This window comes from Tachypleus tridentatus, chromosome 2, assembly GCF_004210375.1.
Source record: "Tachypleus tridentatus isolate NWPU-2018 chromosome 2, ASM421037v1, whole genome shotgun sequence".
In the NCBI taxonomy this organism is placed as follows: Eukaryota; Metazoa; Arthropoda; class Merostomata; order Xiphosura; family Limulidae; genus Tachypleus; species Tachypleus tridentatus.
In genome coordinates this window covers 50,266,406-50,288,708 of record NC_134826.1, presented here as the reverse complement: position 1 = coordinate 50,288,708, position 22,303 = coordinate 50,266,406, and the positions used below count along the sequence as shown (strand labels likewise).

The following is a 22,303-nucleotide window of genomic DNA, read 5'->3' as shown; positions in this document are numbered from 1 at the left end:
AACAAACACAGAAAATGGCTTATATAAACAGTGTTCCAACCATTACTGATATTGTTGCGTCGTTGGCCTAATGAGCACGGGACTGAGCGAAACGCGTCATCGCCAGTGGATGTGGTGAACATAGTGTTGTTTAAAATTCCTAATGAACTAAGATAAAGAATGCAGTGTTAAAAATACAATAGGCCTAGTACTAATATCTGATGAGATTTATATTTGAAAATATTATTTTCATCAATCGTTGGAAATTGTTTTCTTTACGGTTCATTTTTCTGACGAATTTCTTTCCAAGTAAGAAGCAACTTATAGATCATCTTGTAGTTTTAAAGTCACCTTCATTTTCAAATCAGATTACAGTTAATAGAGTTAATCCAACTATCTTTAAAATGTGCACGTGATTGTCAGTCACCGCTTTAAACTTCCTGTCCATGTGCATATACCTTATTTGTGTACAAAAGAACCCATGTTGATTTCCCATTTTGTAGTATAGGCAGGTCAGTATAGGGGGGACAAAAATGTTTGTCTATTATCCAATTTGTATTTCTTTTTTATAGGGCAATAATGAGGTCAGTCATTTGTCGCCCGGCATGACCATGTGGTTAGAGCGGTCGCGGGTTCCCCATCACACCAAGCATGTTCACCTTTCTATTAGTTATAAGGTTACGGTCAATCCCACTATTCGTTAGTAAAAGAGTAGCCCAAGAGTTGGCAGTGGGTAGTGATGATTACCCGCTTTCCCTCTAGTCTTACGCTGCTAAATTAGAGACGGCTAGTGCAGATATCCCCCCGTGTAGCTTTGCGCCAAATTCAAAAATAAACAAACAGTCATTTGTCCTCGTTATTAGAAGAACGACGCAGTTCTGTACTTTTTCTTTTTGTATAAAAAGTAGAAAAACGATATTGAAAACTCTGCTGTGAAGAACTTGTGACAAAAGGCCTAAAAGTTTAAGAGATTTCTATTTTTATTTTCAAAAAACCACACCAGTTTTCTGCATTAAAGACATTATGAAATGCTACATAAGGAACTGAAACATGAGAAAATGAAAACAAGATTCAAGTGGTAGCAATAAGAGACGGTAATTAATTTCTCAAAGCACTAGAAGATAATGCTTTAGTTGCTTTCCACTTCATCTGCTTTGCTTATCTCGATGACAAGTGCCGCCTGGTGGCAGTGAAGACACTTACTGTAGGACTTTCAAAGAATGGCCTTGAACGCTTTTGTATGGGCATTTTCAGCACAGTATAGCCGTAAAATATATAAGATAAAAATTTCTGTTGTAAATGTTGAAAGCTTATTACCAGCTGCTTTGTTAAAGTAACTATTCAAGTTGTCGAAAAAATAAAATACAACGCTGCTTTTCAAGAAACACTGATGACAAATAGGCCATGATTAAATTTTAGGATAGCGAGATACAACACACGTGTTCGATTTTGTTCTTATTTTTGTTACGTGTGTATTAGGGAGATTAACAATATTTATGTCTACCTAACAATATTTAAAAGTCTACTAAACAATATTTAAAAATTGATTATTATAACGTGTGAATTATCAAAATCTGACGGCTGTCTTAAGTTACTAAAATATTTTAATTTAACAAAAATCGGACTGAAAGTCAATACATTGCTAATAAAAATATTTTTAATTGCATCAGCACACACATGTCTACATGTTCGTTTTGTTTCTTGATTTGTCTACATGTGTAAACAATTCATTGTTAAGTTAATTGAGTGCTCATTGGTTTTAGAATATGACGAATCATTTTTTTTACATTTGATTTGAAAGGCATAGAAAGTCTATATGTGGCAAGTACTGTATGAAGTACAAAATCAACGACACGTGGCACGAGGTCGTGTGAATGTTATTCTAGCTATAATTGACATCTCAGAACCCATATATCATTAAGATGTGGGAATAATTAAACCGACAGAAAATAGTTGCGAAAAATAAATTCAGTGTTTTGAAAAGTGCAATAAGAGATTTCTATTGTGATTAACCCTTAAACAGCAACCATCATCAATTGATGCTGTTACCTGCAACATTCCTGTTTAAGGGTTAAAAACATGATAAATTTATTTCAAACAAGAGAAGCTGGTTTACTAAAAATAAAAATGTTACATAAATACTTCCGATTACACAAATTCCTCATGAAGCTATTTCTTGTGTTTTTCGATTTAAACATGTCATTGAACTGTTTCTTTTGTTACTTCTGGCGACAAGTACATTGTAATAACTTTAACGAACTTTAGTAGCTGGGTATCTTAGAAATAAAATAAAAGCAGTCGCTTATTTGCAGTATAATTCTTACCAGATGGCGCTGATCACAATAATGTAGAATGTGTTTGATACTGATTGAAGTCAGAGCTACACAACTGACACTCTATTCAACATGAGGTGTTGAGCTCCGGATTTTAGCTTTGTAAATAAACTTTCCGCTGAACTATTTAATGGAGGAATGTTAACATGTTCTATATAATAAAAACACAAATCTTCGTCATTTACGAAACTATTAAAATATTCAGCAATATTAAAAGTATTTATTATATACACTGCTGGCCAAAATCTTACGGCCAATGAACATAAAGACAAAATATGCATTTTGCGTTGTTATACTTAATCACTTATTTCAGTAGAGCTTCGAAAGATGAAAATAAGAAAAGGGAAAATAAAAATAAAAACCTTTTTAACATTTAATAGGTAAAATGTGAACACTATGAAATTAGCCTAAATACTAGCTGGTCAAAAGTTTAAGACCATACCAAAAAGAAGTCCTAAACAGGGTAGGAAATGCCCAACAAGAGGTCTCAGTAGTGAACTACATGGCAGTCACTGCAAATAACTGCAAACATTCGCTTTGGCATGGTCGATATAAGCATTTGCAGAAGGCTGGCTGGAATGTTATTCTAAGTGGTGAAGATGGCTTCACGAAGATCATGCACTGTTTGGAATGGACGTCCATTTCTATAGACTTCCCTTGCCATCCACCTCCAAACATTTTCAATGGTGTTTAGTTCGGGCGAACACAATGGATGGTCCAAACGAATCACGTTTATTCGCCATGAAAAAGTCCTTTGTCCTGCGGGCATTGTGGATTGAAGCGTTGTCCTGCTGAAAGATCCAGTCATTTCCACATAAGCGAGGGCCTTCAGTTCAATAAGGATGCTCTCTCCAACATGCCAATGTAGCCAGCTGCTGTTTGACGCCCCTGTATAACCTGAAGCTCCATTGTTCCGTGGAAGGGGAAAGCACCCCCGATCATGATGGAACCTCCTCCACTGTGTCGTGTAGAAAATGTCTCCGGTGGGATATCCTTATCGGGCCAGTAACGTTGGAAGCCATCTGAACCATCCAGGTTAAATTTTTTCTCATCAGAAAACAAAACCTTCGTCCAGTTTTCTGCGTCCCATGTTTGGTGCTTCTCAGCAATGTTTAACAGAGCTGTTTCGTAGTGTGGAAGGAGGTGTGGCTTTTGAAGACATTTACGGTTTTTAAAGCCTTTCTCTCGTAGATGCCGTCTTATTGTTCTTGATCTGCATTCTGCGTCCGTAAGGGCATTAATCTGATTCAACGATCGGCTGGTGTCTTGCCGGACAACTCGTATAATTCTCCTGCTCAACGCCGGCGAAATTTTCTTGGGCCGACCACTTGAAATTCTCATTCCACATCCCTCAGAGTCTTTTAAGAAATTTGCAACAGCAGTTTTACTACGCCCAATCTCACCAGCGATGGCACGTTGAGAGAGACCCTGCTTTTGCAGCTCGACAATTCTGCCACGTTCAAACTCTGTCAACTTTTCAGCCTTTGCCATGTTTTTTACCCTATGTAACACAGGAGATGTCAGTGGGAGATGTTGACAACGCTAATGCTTGAACACAAATGACTAAATTTCGTTACGTGTTTACCGATTAAAGCTTCGTTTCAGTATGGTCTTAAACTTTTTGACCAGCTAGTATTTAGGCTAATTTCATAGTGTTCACATTTTTCCTATTAAATGCTAAAAACGTTTTTTATTTTTATTTTCCTTTTTCTTATTTTCATCTTTTGAAGCTCTACTCAAATAAGTGGTTGAGTCTAACAACGCAAAATGCATATTTTGTCTTTATATTCATTGGCCATAAGATTTTGGCCAGCAGTGTATATAAAAAGTATAAGTCGTCTGCCACTTTCTCAGAGTTTCGGAGTTTTTTTTATTGTTTTAACCAAGACAGTATGATAAGGGACTGTGTGTGTGTTTTATTATAGAAAAGCCACATTGAGCTATCTGCTGAGTTCACCGAGGGGAATCGAACCTCTGATTTTAGCGTTGTAAGTCCATAGACATACCGTCGTACTAGCGGGGGGACGCGCGTGGCTTTGTTGCTAGCGTGCCAGACTGTGACTTCAAGTGTCTGAGTCGTATTCAGTTATGGCAAAAAAAGCACTCTGCACTTTGGTGTTGTGGGTGCTCTAATAAAGTGACGTTCAACTGTTCACTATTCATTCGGAGAAAAGTGTTCAAGCGTTAACATAGAGTGCTTTTGACAAACTGCCTTCCATGTAGCCTATCAGCTTAAAACTGGGGCTATACGCTATTATTGTTTGTAGAGCTTTGCGCAAAAATTCTAAAACAAAAACAAGCATTCTAGGTATGCCCAGCATGATTAGATGATTAGGACACTCGACTAATAATCTGAGGGTCGTGAGTTCAAATCCCCGTCACACTAAACGTGCTCGCTTTTTCAGCCGTGGGGGCGTTATAATGTGACGGTCAATCCCATTATTCAATGGTAGAAAACTAGCCCAACAGTGGGTGGTGATGAATATTTGCCTTCCCTCTACTCTTTCACTGTTAAATTAGGGGCGACTAATGCAGATAGCTCTCGTGTAGTTTTGTGCAAAATTCAAAACAAACCAAATAATCTCCGAGTGCACTTTTCGAGGATAATTGACTGGACTTCACCGTCACGTGGAACAACTTCTGGTTTTTTTTGTTTTATATGTTGTAGCGCTTTTTTTTTTTTTCCATAATAACTTTAGTTTCTGGGTGACGAGTGTGACCTCTCTTATCCTCTGAGGAGTTTCCAAGGATGGTGATTGTGCTGTACAGATAGTAGTGTTTCATGTTTCATGAAATTAAATTATTTTCTATCTTTCTTAATCTTTGTGTGTTTTGAAACTGTCTCAACTGTGTGTTCTGTGGATGTACAATTTGTTGTGGAAATAAAACCCACACAAAATTTGGGCTAATATTTTAACACTTAAAAATAGGTGTGTTTTTTTAAATATAATATATTTTTGTGTTGACTGTATTTATTTGTTTGTTTTTTAATTTCACGCAAAGCTACACGAGCGCTATCTACGCTAGCTGTCCCTAATTTAGCAGTGTAATACTAGAGCGAAAGAAGCTAGTCATTACCACCCACCGCCAACTCTTGGACTTCGCTTTTACCAACGAATAGTATAACATTATAACGCCCCCACAGCTGAAAGAGCGAGCATGTTTGGTGTGACGGGGATTCCAACATGCGACTCGCGGATTACGCGTCGAGTATCTTAAGCCACCTGGCCATGTGTTGACTGTATAAACTGAACTGTTCGTTTAATGAAAGAGATTTCAAAACCGAACATTCGACACGTTATACAGAGCACAGAAATGCTAATGAGGATACCTACACGGACATTTGACCTGAAAGGGGTCGGAGCACGTGCGGTTTACTCCGATCCTCATGTAGCATCAACATTCAAAGGGAAACAAAACAAGAGAAGACCAAAATCCCAACAACTAGAAGAACAAGTTTCTTGTGAAGCGATCTATACGTTTTCAGACTTGTTTACAGTCAGTTTTTCACTTATTTAAGAACAGAAGGTATCCAACTAGTTTGTTTCAACTGATATATTTTGTTACCTTCTGTATTAATTTGTGTTTTTACTTGTGGGATCGCATGTATGGAGGTTAGCTATTTTCTCCATGTGTCTGTCTTCCTTTGTACCCGTTTTAAAGATATTATAGCAAAATTCTGTCTTCTCTATAAATCATTATTTATGTACAGGATGTTAGAAATTTCAGCTTTTCAAATGTTGAATATCCGCGTTTGACATTGAAATAGGCGTGAAGTACATGTATATGCTTAATGGCAATAAAAAAACCCAACAAAAACACACAAATTGTTTGTTTATTTCTTTGTTTGGTTGTGGTTAAGCACAAACGGCTATCTGTGCTCTGTCCACCACGGGTATCGAATACTGGTTTTTGGCGTTGTTAGTCCATAGACATATTACTGTGTTATTTGGTCATTGGGGAGCAACACGAATGGTACAAAGGTTGCTAAATGATATTAAACATTAAATAAAATAAACCGCTGACGCTCATTATTATCAGCACATAACCCCGGTGAAGATGAGGCCACCTGCCTGTTCGAGTACAATAGACAAATACATTAATATGGGGGTGTAGGAGGGGGTTCTCGGCACGGCCAAGCGGTTAAGACACTCGATTCATAATCCGAAAGTCGCGGGTTCGAATCCCCTAAACGCCAAACATGCTCGCCCTTTCATTCGTAGGACGTTATAATATTATAATCAATCCCACTATTCGCTAGTAAAAGAGTAGCCCAAGAGTTGGCGGTGAGTGGTAATGCCTAGCTGCTTTTCCTCTAGTCTTATACTGCTAAATTAGGGACGGCTAACGCAGATAACCTTCGTGTAGCTTTGCGCAAAATTCAAACCAAACCAAACCATTACAATGTTAGAAATTTTGTTTCCTTCTATAACTCTACCAATGATCTTCTAAGGTCAGGTCAGATTAAACTCTTCCTACTCTTTAATAATTTATCTTAACCTATGACTTTTGAAGCCAAACCATTTTAAATTCTTTATAAGGTCCCACGCAGAGATAGCGATAAGTCTACGGATTTACAAAGCTACCATCAGGGATTCGATTCTTCTAGATAGACACAGCAAATAGGCCGATGTGGCTTTGTTACAAGAAAAAAAAAAAACACACACATACGCCCGTCTTCAGAATTTGCTATAATTTATTTCAATTCATAATTTCTTTTCACCCATGACCTTTCAAACCAAGCTAAAATAAAACCTTCAGAATTTCCTATACAATTTATTTAATGTCGTTGGGTAATTCTTATACTAATCTGATTTTAGATTTGGCCCTATTATATATCTCATTATCTCCCCCCCCCCCCCCCCCCATACACACACTCACCCAGTTAAGAAAGGCTTAAACCCGGACTATGGTAATTTAAATTTATTTAGACAGATGTTTTAATATAAGGAATTACAGATAGATTAAGCAACATGCTTTGCATAGTACTACTGCGTTGCTTTATTTTTGTCGCCCTGACGTGATAGTTGGTGCTTGACGTAAACGCTGAGTTATGTATACGTGAGTATATTCACGCTTATATAATAACCGCTTGAGCCAGTTATCTCTGTACTCCCAGTATGCGAAACATGACGAACCTTCTCCCCGTCTACATGCCGCATGACACGTTTTTATGACGCAATGTTAAAGAAAGCACGGGAACAAGTGTAAAGCAGATCAAATACCACGTTCCCAAGATCAACAATGAAGACAGAAACGTGTCTAAGATAACATAATGACTGTCTTCTGAAAGTCGCGACAAAGCGGGCAACTTTACATGTGACGGTCGCGTTCGTTTTTTATTACTAAATCATAGTCTGAGAAAGAAGTAGTTGAAATCTGTACAAACATTCAAGTGCCTATTTTCCCACTCCATTGTAAGATACAGCAGTTCGTTCTGTTTGCTACTTTCTAAAGTCAAAAACAACTACATATCATTCAAGTCGTTAATTTTATTTAGTTCTTTTCTCTTAGTTAGCCTCCTGGTGGCTCAGTGGAAAGTCTGAAAGTTTATAACGTTAATCGTCGGTGGTTTCAGTAGCCCTGGTGGGCACAGCAGGTGTAGCTCATTGTGTCGCTTTGTTAAACCTAATAACACAGGTTTTATTACTCGATCTGAGAAATAAATAAAACGATCAGCTATTTTACACCACCTGGCGGTATATTTTTGTTTGTTTATTGTATATTTAGATGTTCTTTTCGTACAAAGCTGCCAACCTTATGTGCGCATAACTGTCCCTAATTTTAATAGAGGGAAGGTAGACAGTCAGCAACATCCAGCGCCGACTCTTGTCTGACCGAACAGACTGATCTGACCGTCATTCTTGTAGCTCACCTATGACCCCAAAACGTTGAGCGTGCTTTTGCAACACCGGGTCACCAATCGTTAAGTTTTAGGTCCAGAATACACAAACGCTAACCAATCTTCTATACAATGTAGCACGTTCACTTATAGTCGTGAGCTTAGAAAACTCATCGAAACGTTGAAACTACGAAACCATAAGTTTATATATTTACATTTAAAAAATACAAGCCACCCAGAGAATGGAGAAAAGTAACACCCACATTAGGTAGTTTTTATTTTATACCTAACGCTAATGTGTCGCCTTCGTAGTTTAATGAATTTGCTTGTTTGATGTTAAACACAAAGTTACACAATACGCTCTCTGTGCTATACCCAGTACAAGATCGAAACCCGGTTTTTGGCATTTAAGTCCCCAGATACACCGTTGTGCTCTGGGTGTTAACTTTCGAAAAGTTTGAAACTTATTAACATTTCTCTTTACCAAACACAAGAAATAAGCTGTTGGTCATAAAATATTTATAATTCTTGTTTTAGGACATATAAACAGAGCATAATAATTTATTATTTAACCTTAATAGTGTTCTTCCCATTGAAGCGACGGATTTTTCAATGATTTAGTTTTATACAATATTTTATATAATGGTCATCAAACGCCTATATTTTACTTTTGGTGAATAGCATAAGTTATACCTATCCTGATGTTTTGGCAAAAGTTAAATTCCTCATTTGTCAAAGGTCACAAGCTACACAGCCCTTCGTGGTCTGGCGGTTAAGGCACTCGACTAATAATCTGAAGGTCACGGGCTCGAATTCCCGTTACACCAATCATGCTCGCCCAGAATTTTCTATTATATTATTTCAGGTACTATATAGTTCCAAATTTTATTTGGTTTGCTCAGATATTTCGTTCTGATTTAATATCTCGTATTATTTAATTCCGTTTTGGTACTTTCTAACAAGATAAGTTTTTTATGTGTGAACAAATAACTTTCTGGAAAAATCCAGAAGCTAGAAAAATGTCAGAGTAGCATCTGTGTAAATTCTAGTAAAAAAATCCCTTTTTATATATGTAAATATCTATTTTTAAGAAATGTGAAACTGCATATGATATAAGGTGTGTGTGTTTATTAAGGTTATATCTAAAATCATGTAAGAACATTTCATTTTATTATTGTGGTTATCAGTTTGTGGAGTTTCACACTAGAGGGAGAATGGGCAGACTGAAATATTCAGAAAAGTACTTCAGTACACATACCATCAATCAACTTTAACCTCCTGATCCAACAGTGCCCTCTGGTTCGTTACATCTGCACGAGTACGAAAGGTCAAATAACCCAGTTCTTTAAGGTACAGTCGTAACTGTGTATTCGTCAAAGTTTTTTGACGAGAATGGCGTTAGGTTTGGTATTGTTTTTAGTTGAATAATTCAGATTAAGCCTAGCGACAGAGAGAAGGGTAACAAAAACATTGACTTTCGAAGGCCGTACAGATCTGTCAGAAACAGATAAGATGGAAACAAATTAAACAGTAGTAGTTACTGAGTGTTTGGAACCTCTACGACGACAGACACTTTCATCACATCTCAACACGGTCGTATCGGGTTTGATAAATAAACGATTGTCGCATCTGTAGCAAATGATAAAAACTTTGACAACGAAATGGTGGAGATACTAAATGTGTTTCAAATGCACGTTTTCACGAGCATTGCGACCTCCACAGTGGCACAGCTCTAAGTCTGCGGGTTCATAACAGTAGAAAACGGGTTTTGATATCCGTAGTGAGCACCATGCAGATAGTGTATTGTGTAGCTTTGCGCTTAACAACAACAGTACGCGAGCGTCGCCATTAGGTGTAAAAATAATGCACAAACATATCTAAATTATATTTGTTTCACTCTAGGTCAACACGTATCTAATTGGTTGTGGGTGATTACGTTTGAATCGTGTCTGCAAACGCATTCTATTCAGCGTAGAAGGAGTTTAATTTTATTTCTTAAATTTCTCGCAAAGCTATTCGAGGGCTATTTGCGCTAGCTGTCCCTAAGTTAGCAATGTAAAACCAGAGGGAAGGCAGTTAGTCATCACCACCCACCGCCAATTCTTGGGCTACTCTTTTATCAACGAATAGTGGGATTGACTGTAACATTATAACGGCCATGGCTGAAAGGGCTAGCATGTTTGGTGTGATGGGGAGTTTTACTTAATGGTGGTATTTCGGTGTTAGTAAGAGAAGAAAAGCTGGATCTCAATAAGGCTCACTTATTCTTAAATATTCTATATCCTTATTTTCTGTGCACACGTTCACCCGTTCTAAAAGGTTAAGTAAATAATCGCAACATATACTGCTACTGGGTGTTACTGGTGGAGAGAAAATTACAAATAGAGAGAATCAGAAAATTGATATCTTGCAAAATGGAAGTATTTTGATTAGCTAATGGCAGATCTATTACGTCACATGTGACGTACATTGACTCAACGATTTTACGTTTTGATATTATATAAGTTTAATAAATGTTACCAACGTCATGATTTTAATGGGTTTAGATAAAGTTAAATTTATGAGCGTTCTATAGGTTGCTCGGTTCGCCACCAGATATCGTTTGTGTAAACTAGGATGCGGGTGAAGGTTTTTTGTTTTGTTTGTTTGTTTTTGAATTTCTCGCAAAACTACAAGAGGGCTATCTGCGCTAGCGGTCCCTAATTTAGAAGTATAAGACTAGAGGGAAGACAGCTAGTCATCACCACCCACCGCCAAATCTTGGGCTACCCTTTTACCAACGAATAGTGGGATTCACCGTCACATAATAACGTCCTCACGGCTGAATAGGTGAGCATGTTGGGTATGACGGGGATTTGAACCCGCAACACTCAGATTACGAGTCGAGTGCCTTAACCACTTGGCCATGCCAGGCCTTTGGATAGGAATGGAGGTATCACATAACTGTTTGATCACTTTAATCTTTATTACTTGTGGGATAAAATAATTTTTTTTATTGTAGTGGGATAGCAACTTTCGTTGTTTTAAAAACTGGTTTACTTATATAATATTCCATAATATATTAAATTTAAAAAGTGGCATTTTTTAAACAAAGTTTAACGAGTGTTAACTTGATTACTATTACATGCATAATATTTGGAGAATTAACATGGGAAATCACACTTAAAAAGTCAACAACCTATGGTAAAGTGAATTAATTATCTATTGCTTAAAGTTAGAAACTTCAACGTGAGGCTCCCCATCCCTGATGCTGTATTCTATACACGACAGTATATTTGGTAACTTTCATTATTAGTAGGTTTAGTTCCCCAGTGGCACAACAGTATGTGGACGGACTTACGACGCTACAAACCGAGTTTTGATACCCGTAGTGAGCAGAACACAGATAACCCATTGTGTATATTTGTGCTTAACTTCAAACAAACAGTAAGTTTAACTTCTTTGGCTGAAAACATTAAAGGATTAAGATCTGAGACAATGTTTGGGAATGTGTTTGTAGTTAAGCACAGAGCTACGCAATGGGCTGTCTCTGATGTGCTCACCACGCGTGTTGAAACCCGGTTTTACTTGTTTGTTTGTAGTTAATCACAAAGCTACACTAGGGGTTATCTGTGTTGAGACCCCCACGAGCATCAAAACTGTGTTTCTAACGTTATAAACCTTCATTCTTATCGAACGGGCGGATAAAACGACATACCCATTGTTAAACACGGGCTTGATCTTTTTGTTGCATGTATATAGCTTGATTATGGTGAACTATGGCTTCACCATATGTTTATTTCAACAACAAATATGGCTTCTTCTTCCACTAACAATGATCCGCCATATTTTATGTGACTATTTTACTGTTATTTTATTTAGTGATAAATCGAGCTTTTTCTCAACGTTGTTATGAATAGTGTAAAATAACTCTTTATTATTTTTTATTATGGTGCGTTAAGTTTTTCTTAGCTAAGGGTAGCGGTTACTAAAGGCCGTACTTACAGTCATGTGAAAAAGTTAGGACACCCTATGAAAGCCTGTGTACTTTTGTAACATTTTTAGATATATAGATATTTAATATCAATATTTAAAATACTAAAAGATTATAGGATTATAACTAAACAATTAAAACTGAAGAAAATACTTTTCAAGATCTTCTGTAAATGTAATTCTATAAAAATGCATATTCTAACTGAGGAAAACATTAGGACACCCCCACATTTATTCCCACTTAAAATGGCTCAACTCACACATAGGGGTATCACACCAGGTGCACATAATTAGAAGATCGTTACTCAGCATTTTGAATGAGGCTTGCCCTATTTAAACCTCAGACATTTAGTTTGGTGTGCTCCTGACTGTTGAAATGAGAGTGAGCACCATGGTGAGAGTAAAAGAGCTGTCTGAGGCCTTCAGAAAGAAAATTGTAGCAACTTATGAGTCTGGTAAGGGATTTAAAAAGACCCCAAAAGACTTTGAAATCAGCCATTCCACTGTTCGGAAAATAGTCAACAAGTGGAGGGCTTTCAAAACAACTGCCAACATTCCCAGGTCTGGTCGTTCAAGCAAGTTCACCCCGAGAGCAGACCGCAAGATGCTAAAAGAGGCCTCCAAACACCCTAACATGTCATCACGGGACCTGCAGCAGACTCTGGCTACTGTTGATGTGAAAGTGCATGCCTCTACAACCAGAAAGAGACTGCACAAGTTTAACTTGCATGGGAGGTGTGCAAGGAGGAAACCTTTGCGCTCTAAGAGAAACATCAAGGCCAGACTGAAGTTTGCCAGAGAGAATGTAGACAAAGACCAAGACTTCTAGAATAATGTTCTTTGGACAGATGAGTCCAAAATTGAATTATTTGGACACCAGAACAGAGGACATGTTTAGCATAAACCAAATACAGCGTTCCAGGAAAGGAACCTCATACCAACTGTGAAGCAGGAAGGTGGAAGTGTCATGGTTCGGGGCTGCTTTGCTGCAGCAGGACCTGGACAGCTTACAATAATAGAATCCACCATGAATTCTTCTGTGTATCAGAGGGTGCTTGAGGATCATGTGAGACCATCTGTAAGAAAATTAAAGCTGAAGCGGAACTGGACCCTGCAACACGACAATGACCCAAAACATACCAGTAAATCCACCATGGACTGGCTGAAAAGTAAGAAATGGAGAGTCCTGGAATGATCGAGTCAAAGCCCAGATCTTAATTCCATTGAGATGCTGTGGGGTGACCTGAAACGGGCTGTACATGCAAGAAATCCCTCAAACATCTCACAGCTGAAAGAATAATGCATTGAGGAGTGGGGCAAACTTTCTTTAGACCGATGTCAGAGACTGGTAGATGGCTACAAGAAGCGTCTCACTGTAGTTATTTCAGCCAAAGGGGGTAACACTAGCTATTAGGTGGTAGGGTGTTCTAACTTTTTCCTCAGTTAGAACATGCATTTTTGTAGAATTACATGTGCAGAAGATCTTGAAAAGTCTTTTCTTCAGTTTCAATTGTTTAGTTATATTCCTATAATCTCTCAGTATTGTTGAAATTGAGATGAAATACCTATATATGCAAAAATGTTACAAAAATACACAGGCTTTCATAGGGTGTCCTAACTTTTCACATTGACTATTGGTAAGACTAATAGCTATATCGCCACCTATAGGTCGAACTAGGAAGATCATTTATAAAACAGTGGAGATATTAACGTTGCTGCCATACATAATATAAGTGAACTTTAGTATTTAACTCACAATGTTTATATTTTAGTGCATATAAGTGACTACATTTTGTATAACTGCAGTAAACCTAATTATCATAATTTGATTTCTTCTTTGAAATAAAATTCACAGACTTGTTGATTCCGATTGAATTGTTTGTTTATTCATCGACTGTCTGGAAAGATTGTGGTTGTTGAATACTTGATAGTCATGGTCGTAGTTAATAACCTAAGTGACCGCTTAAGTTTAATTATTAATTAGTAGCCTACACTATCACTTAATTATAATTATTAATTAATAGCCTATACTATCACGTAAGACTAATTATTAATTAGTAGCTTATACTATAACTTAATTATAATTATTAATTAGTAGCCTATACTATCACTTAATTGTAATTATTAATTAGTAGTTTATACTATCACGTAAGCCTAATTATTAATTAATAGACTACACCATCACGTAAGTTCAAATTCCCGTCACACCAAACATGCTCGCCCTTTAAATTATTCGTTGGTAATAGAGTAGCTCAAAAGTTGGTGATTGCTAATGAAGACTAGCTAGCTTCCCTGTAGTCTTACACTTGTAAATTAGGGACGGTTAGCGCAGATAGCTCTTGTGTAGCTTTGCGCGAAATTAAAAGAAAAAATAAAAACAAAATCACTTAAGTCTAATAATTAATTAGTAATATTTTTGTAATATCTAGACACTAAATGCTAATTATATTTTGTCCTAATTGTTGGCTACTAATCCATTTCCGGTTTCAGGGAAATTCTGTGTTGGTAACAACCAAAATTCGTTTCTGTCTTCTTCACAGAACGTTTAGTGTCTCATCACTAGAATGTGGTCTGCCTCGTTAAAACTTTAATTCAAACAACCTAATATTATCCAGAGAACACAACATAATACTATTAAACACCTAATGGAGGTCAGAATCACCACTTACACCACCTACTGACAATGTGGACTACAATACATAGGTGAAACAAATATATCAACAAATGTCATAATTTAGGACCATAATAAATATACAAGACCTTTTTATATTGATCTACCTGACATTGCCCATCATACTAAAGAAGTATATCATAACAAAATATACTAATATTGAAATAATAGGATATAAACGACACATGTGAGAAAGAAGCCTCCAGCCAAGTTAACATCCAAAGTGTTTGTTGATTGAAGTTTTAATGAAAGAGATCCCAGTCAAAATTAAGATATAATCCTGGTCACATAAAAAATAGTCCTTCTCACATGCCAGCAGATTAGTAATCGATAACATGTGTGTTGTAAAACACAAAAAAAAAAGTTGACTATCTCTGCTCCGCCTACCACGGGTATCGAAACCCGACATTTAGCGTCATAATCCAACTGATTTAACACTGAGACTCCATTGGGTCTAAAATTAAAATAAAAACCAATTAGTACTTTGTATTTGCTTACAAAAAATAGTTAGTGATTAATTGTATAGGTACGACAGTAATACCCATCTGTGTGCCAACCCTTGTCTAAGAAATACCTGAGTGATTCGGTCAAATATTAATGTTGTTATTTACTGTTACGTCTACAGTGGAGAATCGAACCCCGAATTTTAACGAATTAATTACGAATAATTTCTTCTATCTCACTGTGACACGGTCACTACGATCACCAGCCATACGAAATCTTTGTTTGATTAATTTATAGTTTCAACTATTTTTAACACTTTCTCTTTATCTATCAACTATTAACATCTTAATAGTTTTTAAAACTTAAAATAGTTTTCTTAAAACTTCGCTTACATTTCCGTCGTCAGTGCCAAGAAATAAACTTTAAAGTGGGATCATATTTTAGTTACACTCACTAGATAGTTGTCGTTGTTTTTTTTTAAATATAATTTTTCATTTTTCGTGCAATATTTCATAAATACTTATATACAATAGTCTGTTTGTATGGTGGTTGTCTACACTTTTTGTATGTATAAGCTCTTAACTGACATGAATTGTTACTTTGTCTGTCGAGATGATATGAACGTCCTCGTTTAATAAACAGGTTTAATAACACGAAGCTGTGTTTAGACGTTTTCACACTAGTAAGTTTTACTGCAACTTTTTATCTGGCAGCCGTCAGTTGAATACAGTTTTTAATGACAGTAGTGACAAAAACGAGTTTTTGATTCGTTTCTATAAACCCAACACACTTACTGAGATTTATTGTAGTTAATTTTAGGGTCTCGTAAGATCAATTTCCTGAGTACATAAGTGGCCAAATTTTAAGATTGATGTTCTGCCAAGCTTTAGAGATGTTTTCGAGATAATTTGAGTTGGGAATAAATTTTAAGAATTGTGTTTGAATATAATATAGGGATTAATGTGAAATCAACGTTTTGAGGATAATCTAATGATGTTTGACTATGATTGATTCTGTAGTTAATGTGGAATCAGATATTTGAAGATAATCTAATGATGTTTGACTATAATTCAGTGGTGAATGTGGGATCAGATTTTTAAGGATAATCTAAGTCCAAAACCCATTACGTATTGTATAGAACAATAATTTTAACTGTTACTTTGTGTTAACATCGTTCCTTCTGTTTCTTTAATTGTTACATTTCTCGGCATCGTTCTGTTTCTTTTAATTGTTACATTGTGCCAACATTGTACCTTCTGTTTCTTTTAATTGTTACGTTATGTAAACATCGTTCCTTCTGTTTCTTTTCATTGTTAAATTCTGTAAACATCGTTCCTTCTGTTTCTTTTCATTGTTAAATTCTGTAAACATTGCTCCTTTTGTTTCTTTTAATTGTTACATTGTATCAACATTATTCCTTCTGTTTCCTTTAATTGTTATATTGTATAAACGTCGTTCCTTCTGTTTCTCTTAATTGTTTACACTGTGTATACATTGTACGTTCTGTCTTTATTAACGGTTTATAGTGGGTATATTTTACCTTGTGTTTCTCATAACTGCTCACAATATGTAGACATAACACACATAAAAATGAATTGTGGAATATGTTTAACAGTTCAAGACACTATTATAATTAAATATAACCAAACAAGCTGGAAACATCACAAAATATGACAGCTTTGTTTAATTATAGGAATCAGTAATAAAACGTGTTTGTGTTACTACAAATGTTCTCTAGATGTATCATTTGAATCTATTTTTCTGTTTAACTCAGTTTGTCAGGAAGCGATGGGATCTGGTGTTTTATCGAATGAAAAGGTGGTTTACGTAGCCGAAAGACCGCGTGTTTCAAGATCATGTTGTTTTGTACATATTAAGGTTAGCCAAATAAAAAAAGTAACCCAATTAATGAAATGTTAGGGCGAGCGTGGTCTACAGTGATCAGCATGTTAAAACTACCAATCTGCACTTTGGGTTAATGGATGCGTAATAGGAGTGATAATAAATCTGACTATTCCATCCGACATTAATAGCCACAGAGTTGGTGGTGGGTGCTGTTGAATAGCTGTATTCTCTGGTCTGTGTGTAGATAGCTCTAAAATAAGACAAAAACTACAAGTTTGTTCATCTGCCACTTTAACTTCATACATGTGTGAGCTTGTAAGTTTAAACTTTGAGCTTTTAACGCAGGTTAAGATTATGATAAAATCTGTTTTTGTATAGAATTTTGGGTAAAGCTACACGAGGGCTATCTGCACTAGGCTTTCCTAATTTAGCAATTTAAGACTAGAGGGAAAGCAGCTAGTCATCACCATCCACCGGCAACTCTTGGGCTACTCTTTTACCAACGAATAGTGGGATGGATCGTACTCATTACAACGCCCCAACGGCTGAACGTGCGAGCATGTTTGGTGTGAGGGAGATTCGAACCTGTTACCTTAATATTACGAGTCGAGCGCCCTAACCACCTGGCCATGCTGGGCCGATAAAATCTGTGACGGCAGGTTTCATCTATACGTTGTTGTGAACAAACTGGAATCTTGTTCTTAGGGTTTAATACTGCATATATCATGTATCCACCTGCTTCGCCAATAAATTAATCTTACAGTTTACAAGCTATGGACACCACCAGAAATTTCAGATGAGACCCCCCATAACGCAGTAATTCAATGACCCTTAACAATGTCATATTGAAATAGGTTAACCAAAAATCGACCAAGTTTTTCAGCTGCTTTTAAACCGTAAGTAAACAAAGATAAGTTGAACCCTGTCTCCTATGTACTGAAGTATCTAAGACACATGAACATAGTCAGTGCAGAAGTATAACAAACGATGTTCTCTTAACGGTACCAGTGCCCGGCATGGCCAGGTAGTTAGGGGCACTCAACTCGTGATATGAGGGTCGCGGGTTCCAATCCCCGTTGTACCAAACATGCTCGCCCTTTCAGCCATGGGGGTGTTATAATGTTACGGTCAATCCCACTATTCGTTGGTAAAGCAGTAGCCCAAGTGTTGGCGGTGGGTGGTGATGACTAGATGCCTTTTCTCTAGTCTTACACTGCTAAGTTAGGGACGGCTAGCGTAGATAGCCCTCGAGTAGCTTTGCACGAAATTCAAAACAAAGAAACAAATTCGGAGTACCTAAGAAGTTATATGTCAGCATGATTTTTGTCATGTTTTCCTAATACAACTCAAACTTGATTCAAATTGGGTATATATTAAAAGATAGAATTTTTAGAAGATTCTGATCTGTTTGTATTGACGACAAAAGTTTGAGGTATGGCACGTTTAAATGAGGTGATAAATATGTCTTGTCAATTCATCAGTTATATTTTATAACCACATTTTCTAAACTTATAACATTAGTATTTTACAATCTCAAGTGCCGTTGAAAACTGATAAACTTGTCACATTCTAATAGGTAACTTTCTATATTAGAAATGATAGAACTCTGCAAGGTGCTTAATCAATATTAACTTACTAGTGCTTCTACAATTATTGACTCTCAGTCACTCTTGCTTTTACAACCAATTATTGACTCTCAGTCACTCTTGCTTGTGCAACCAGTTATTGAGTCTCAGTCACTCTTGCTTCTACAACCAGTTATTGACTCTCAGTCACTCTTGCTTGTGCAACCAGTTATTGAGTCTCAGTCACTCTTGCTTCTACAACCAGTTATTGACTCTCAGTCACTCTTGCTTGTGCAACCAGTTATTGAGTCTCAGTCACTCTTGCTTCTACAACCAGTTATCGACTCCTAATTAAGATTAATATTTTATTTTCTGGATAAAGTGTGCCATTTTAAGAACAGAATATGCGATGCATGCTTCCAAACAACCCATGTTAGTAGTTCCAAAGTTGTTGTTTTTAAATATACGTTTAAATTAAAATGACTGTTACAAAACTAAAACAATATTGTTGGTTTTTTTTTTTTTAATTATAGAATTTTATAACCAAACTGGAGTAACAAGGTAACTAGAACGAACTAATTACTGAAAATAAATGATAAGAAATCCAGCAGGTCCGTTAAAGGAATTTTAAGTAGGTTTACAGTAACCAGTGGAGAAAACATATTTAGACTACTATATAGATAGAACCGGAATATTATCTGGTATGTGCCTGTCTCTCTTTGTAACATTTTTTGTATATTCCATCAAAAACAAAGAAAGTAACACGCGTTAACCCTTTTTCTTTCAGACGTCACGTGTGTGCTCGCAGTAAGGTTGTCAACAGTTCTGTGAAACACCACCAGTCATACCATAAACCTGTCTACAAAACCATTAGACGTCCCTGTGACGACAACCCGGCTAAGACGTGTACTTCGTACCGGTAGGTCAAAGAATATGGTTTGGAGTTTCAGAAACAGTTCGTGTGTACTAAAAATGTGTTTCAAGACGGCTGGTATGGGTATTAAAACTTTTATTGAAATAAAGTAGAGAATAACGTTTCGACCTTATTAGGTCATCTTCAGGTCGAAACGTTGTTCTGTACTTTATTTTAATAAAAGTTTCAATACCCAATCCAGCCGTCTTAAAATACATTTTTACTTCAAGTGGGTTTATCGTCATCATGAAGTTTGTATGTTGCGTTCCAATGATGTGTCGTCGCAAATGTGAGTTGACACGTTAATCTCTGTGTCACCTTCTAACAAAGTTTCGTAAAAATAATGTTTGACATACATCCGACTGGGAAAAATAAAAAAAGAGTTGAAACACAAAGTGTTTCTGCCTCAAGGTAAACACAAAGTGTCACTACCACAAGATAAACACAAAGTGTTACTACCACAAGATAAACACAAAGTGTGACTACCACAAGATAAACACAAAGTGTTTCTGCCTCAAGGTAAACACAAAGTGTCACTACCACAAGATAAACACAAAGTGTTACTACCACAAGATAAACACAAAGTGTGACTACCACAAGATAAACACAAAGTGTTACTACCACAAGATAAACACAAAGTGTTCCTGTCACAAGGTAAACACAAAGTGTCACTACCACAAGATAAACACAGTGTTTCTGCCTCAAGGTAAACACAAAGTGTCACTACCACAAGATAAACACAAAGTGTTACTACCACAAGATAAACACAAAGTGTTCCTGTCACAAGGTAGACACAAAGTGTCACTATCACAAGATAATCACAAAGTGTTCCTGTCACAAGGAAGACACAAAGTTTCACTACCACAAAATAAACACAAGGTGTTCCTGCCTCAAGGTAAACACAAAGTGTTACTGTCACAAGATGAACACATTTGAAGTGGGCCATGTCGGTGTTAAAGGTTACCAAGTCCCCCGCTGGGGCAGCGGTAGGTCTTGGTATTTACAATACTAATATTAGGGGCTCGATTTCCCTCGGTGGACTCAGCAGATAGCCCGATGTGGCTTTGCTATAAGAAAAACACACACGTACAAACACATACTAATGGAAATATCTCTTGAACTCTTTTTACTTTTTTATAGTCTTGTCTACGAAATTGCTTATCGTACAATCCACAAGACAACGCCACGCACAGTAACAACTTACGAATGTTGTCCAGGTTGGACTCGAAGGATTCCAAGTGCACGTGGGTGTATGAAAGGTAAAGTGTGTCACATTTTTTCATTTAATATTTTATTTTTATTACTTACAATTCAGTAACTTTTTAAGGAAGGGTACATATATTTAATAAATATGTTGAAATTATATCTAATATTTATTGAGTAAACGATGATTAATAAGAAACGATAAAAACTAAGTTTATGTGTCGCTCGAAGTCTGGGTTTGACTTACAATATTCTCACTGTTTAAATAATTTGAATTTTCGATGATAGATGGCAATAGTGTCGACCTTTAAAGTTTCCCATGTCAGTAGGGATAGTCGCCCGTGTGGCCCTTTTTGTAATTCAAATAAAATTGCTACAAAACGAATGACGTCACAATATTGGTGCACGCGCTTGTTGGTTGACATGGTGCCACAAAATACAGTGTGTGTGCGTTAACTGCCTGAGAGAAAAAGGACCCTCTCGGCTTGTAACTTTTCTATTAGGCTAAGGAGCACTTATCAACTCCATCATGCCAACTTGAGAACAAATAAAGAAACTAGGTTGATCATGGCACATAACTAAATATTTCATTGGATTTCAATTTCAAGCACAAAAGCGCGGGGACAAAAGCGACCGCCTAGCTTGCTTTGCACTTTTCTCTTCTGGCCTCTTAATTTCGAGGTTATTTGCAAAATACCTAAAATACGTAAACCCACGTTACTTAGTTTATAAATAATAAATAACTTGTCTTCTCATCAAAGTCCGAAAAAATTACATCTGTGAGTTTCTATAAGATGAACAACTGAACCAAACGTAGCCAAATGATTAGTGTGTCAGATTGAAGAAAGCGGAGTTCAAGACATGATACAATCAAACACGCTTGGCTGTAAGCACAGTGTTGTTCAATTAAAAAAAGTGGGTCAAAGCCCTTGTGGGAGCTGCCATTATCTTTGTCTTTAGTTTAATCGTGGGAACAGTTTTGCCTAAACCCCCAAGGCTGATAGTTTAGCGTGTATACGAAGGGTGTCGTTCAGGTTCAAAATTCCAGTTTATTTTCATGAACACGTAAGCAGAAGTCGAAAGCAAGACACCTAGTGGTATTCCTCTTCGCTCGATTGAAATGGCCTATTAAACTTTTATAATCAGATTTCGGTGTTAGAAGCTTTTATAACTGAGTGGATCAAAAGTGTAATATTCGATTACGATGTTTCTCTAATTAACGTGTTTTTGATAAGGAATGAGCGTGTAGAATCTTCCTGTCTCAGCGATATAAACGTTTGTTTGTGTCAAAGATTCGTTTGTAATCATTTTTGTTGTCTAAATATTATTTCTGGTTTACTCCAGAAATTGTTTTGGTAGTCACACTTGCGTGTTTGTGAAACGTTAAACCACAGTACGCTCTCTCTAACGTTGTAAGAACGCACACTCAAAAGTAGAAATTTTAGTATGGTTCAGTAAGTGATCCGAGTAAACTAGCAACGAAAGCTTTTATTTTTCAAACTGGCATGATACTTGTTTCTTCAGAAAATGTAATTA

General features: G+C 36.6%; 1 protein-coding gene across 6 annotated transcripts in view; it reads left to right on the top strand.

The window, feature by feature from the left end:
* LOC143243688 (epidermal growth factor-like protein 8) overlaps window positions 1-22,303 on the top strand; it is a 57,235-nt gene that overhangs the window by 23,918 nt on the left and 11,014 nt on the right. For all 6 annotated transcript variants that reach the window (XM_076487340.1, XM_076487331.1, XM_076487349.1 and 3 more), the window contains 2 exons: window positions 19,439-19,570; window positions 20,705-20,823. In XM_076487340.1, the coding sequence (XP_076343455.1) occupies window positions 19,439-19,570; window positions 20,705-20,823 (251 nt within the window). The remainder of the gene's footprint in view (window positions 1-19,438; window positions 19,571-20,704; window positions 20,824-22,303) is intronic.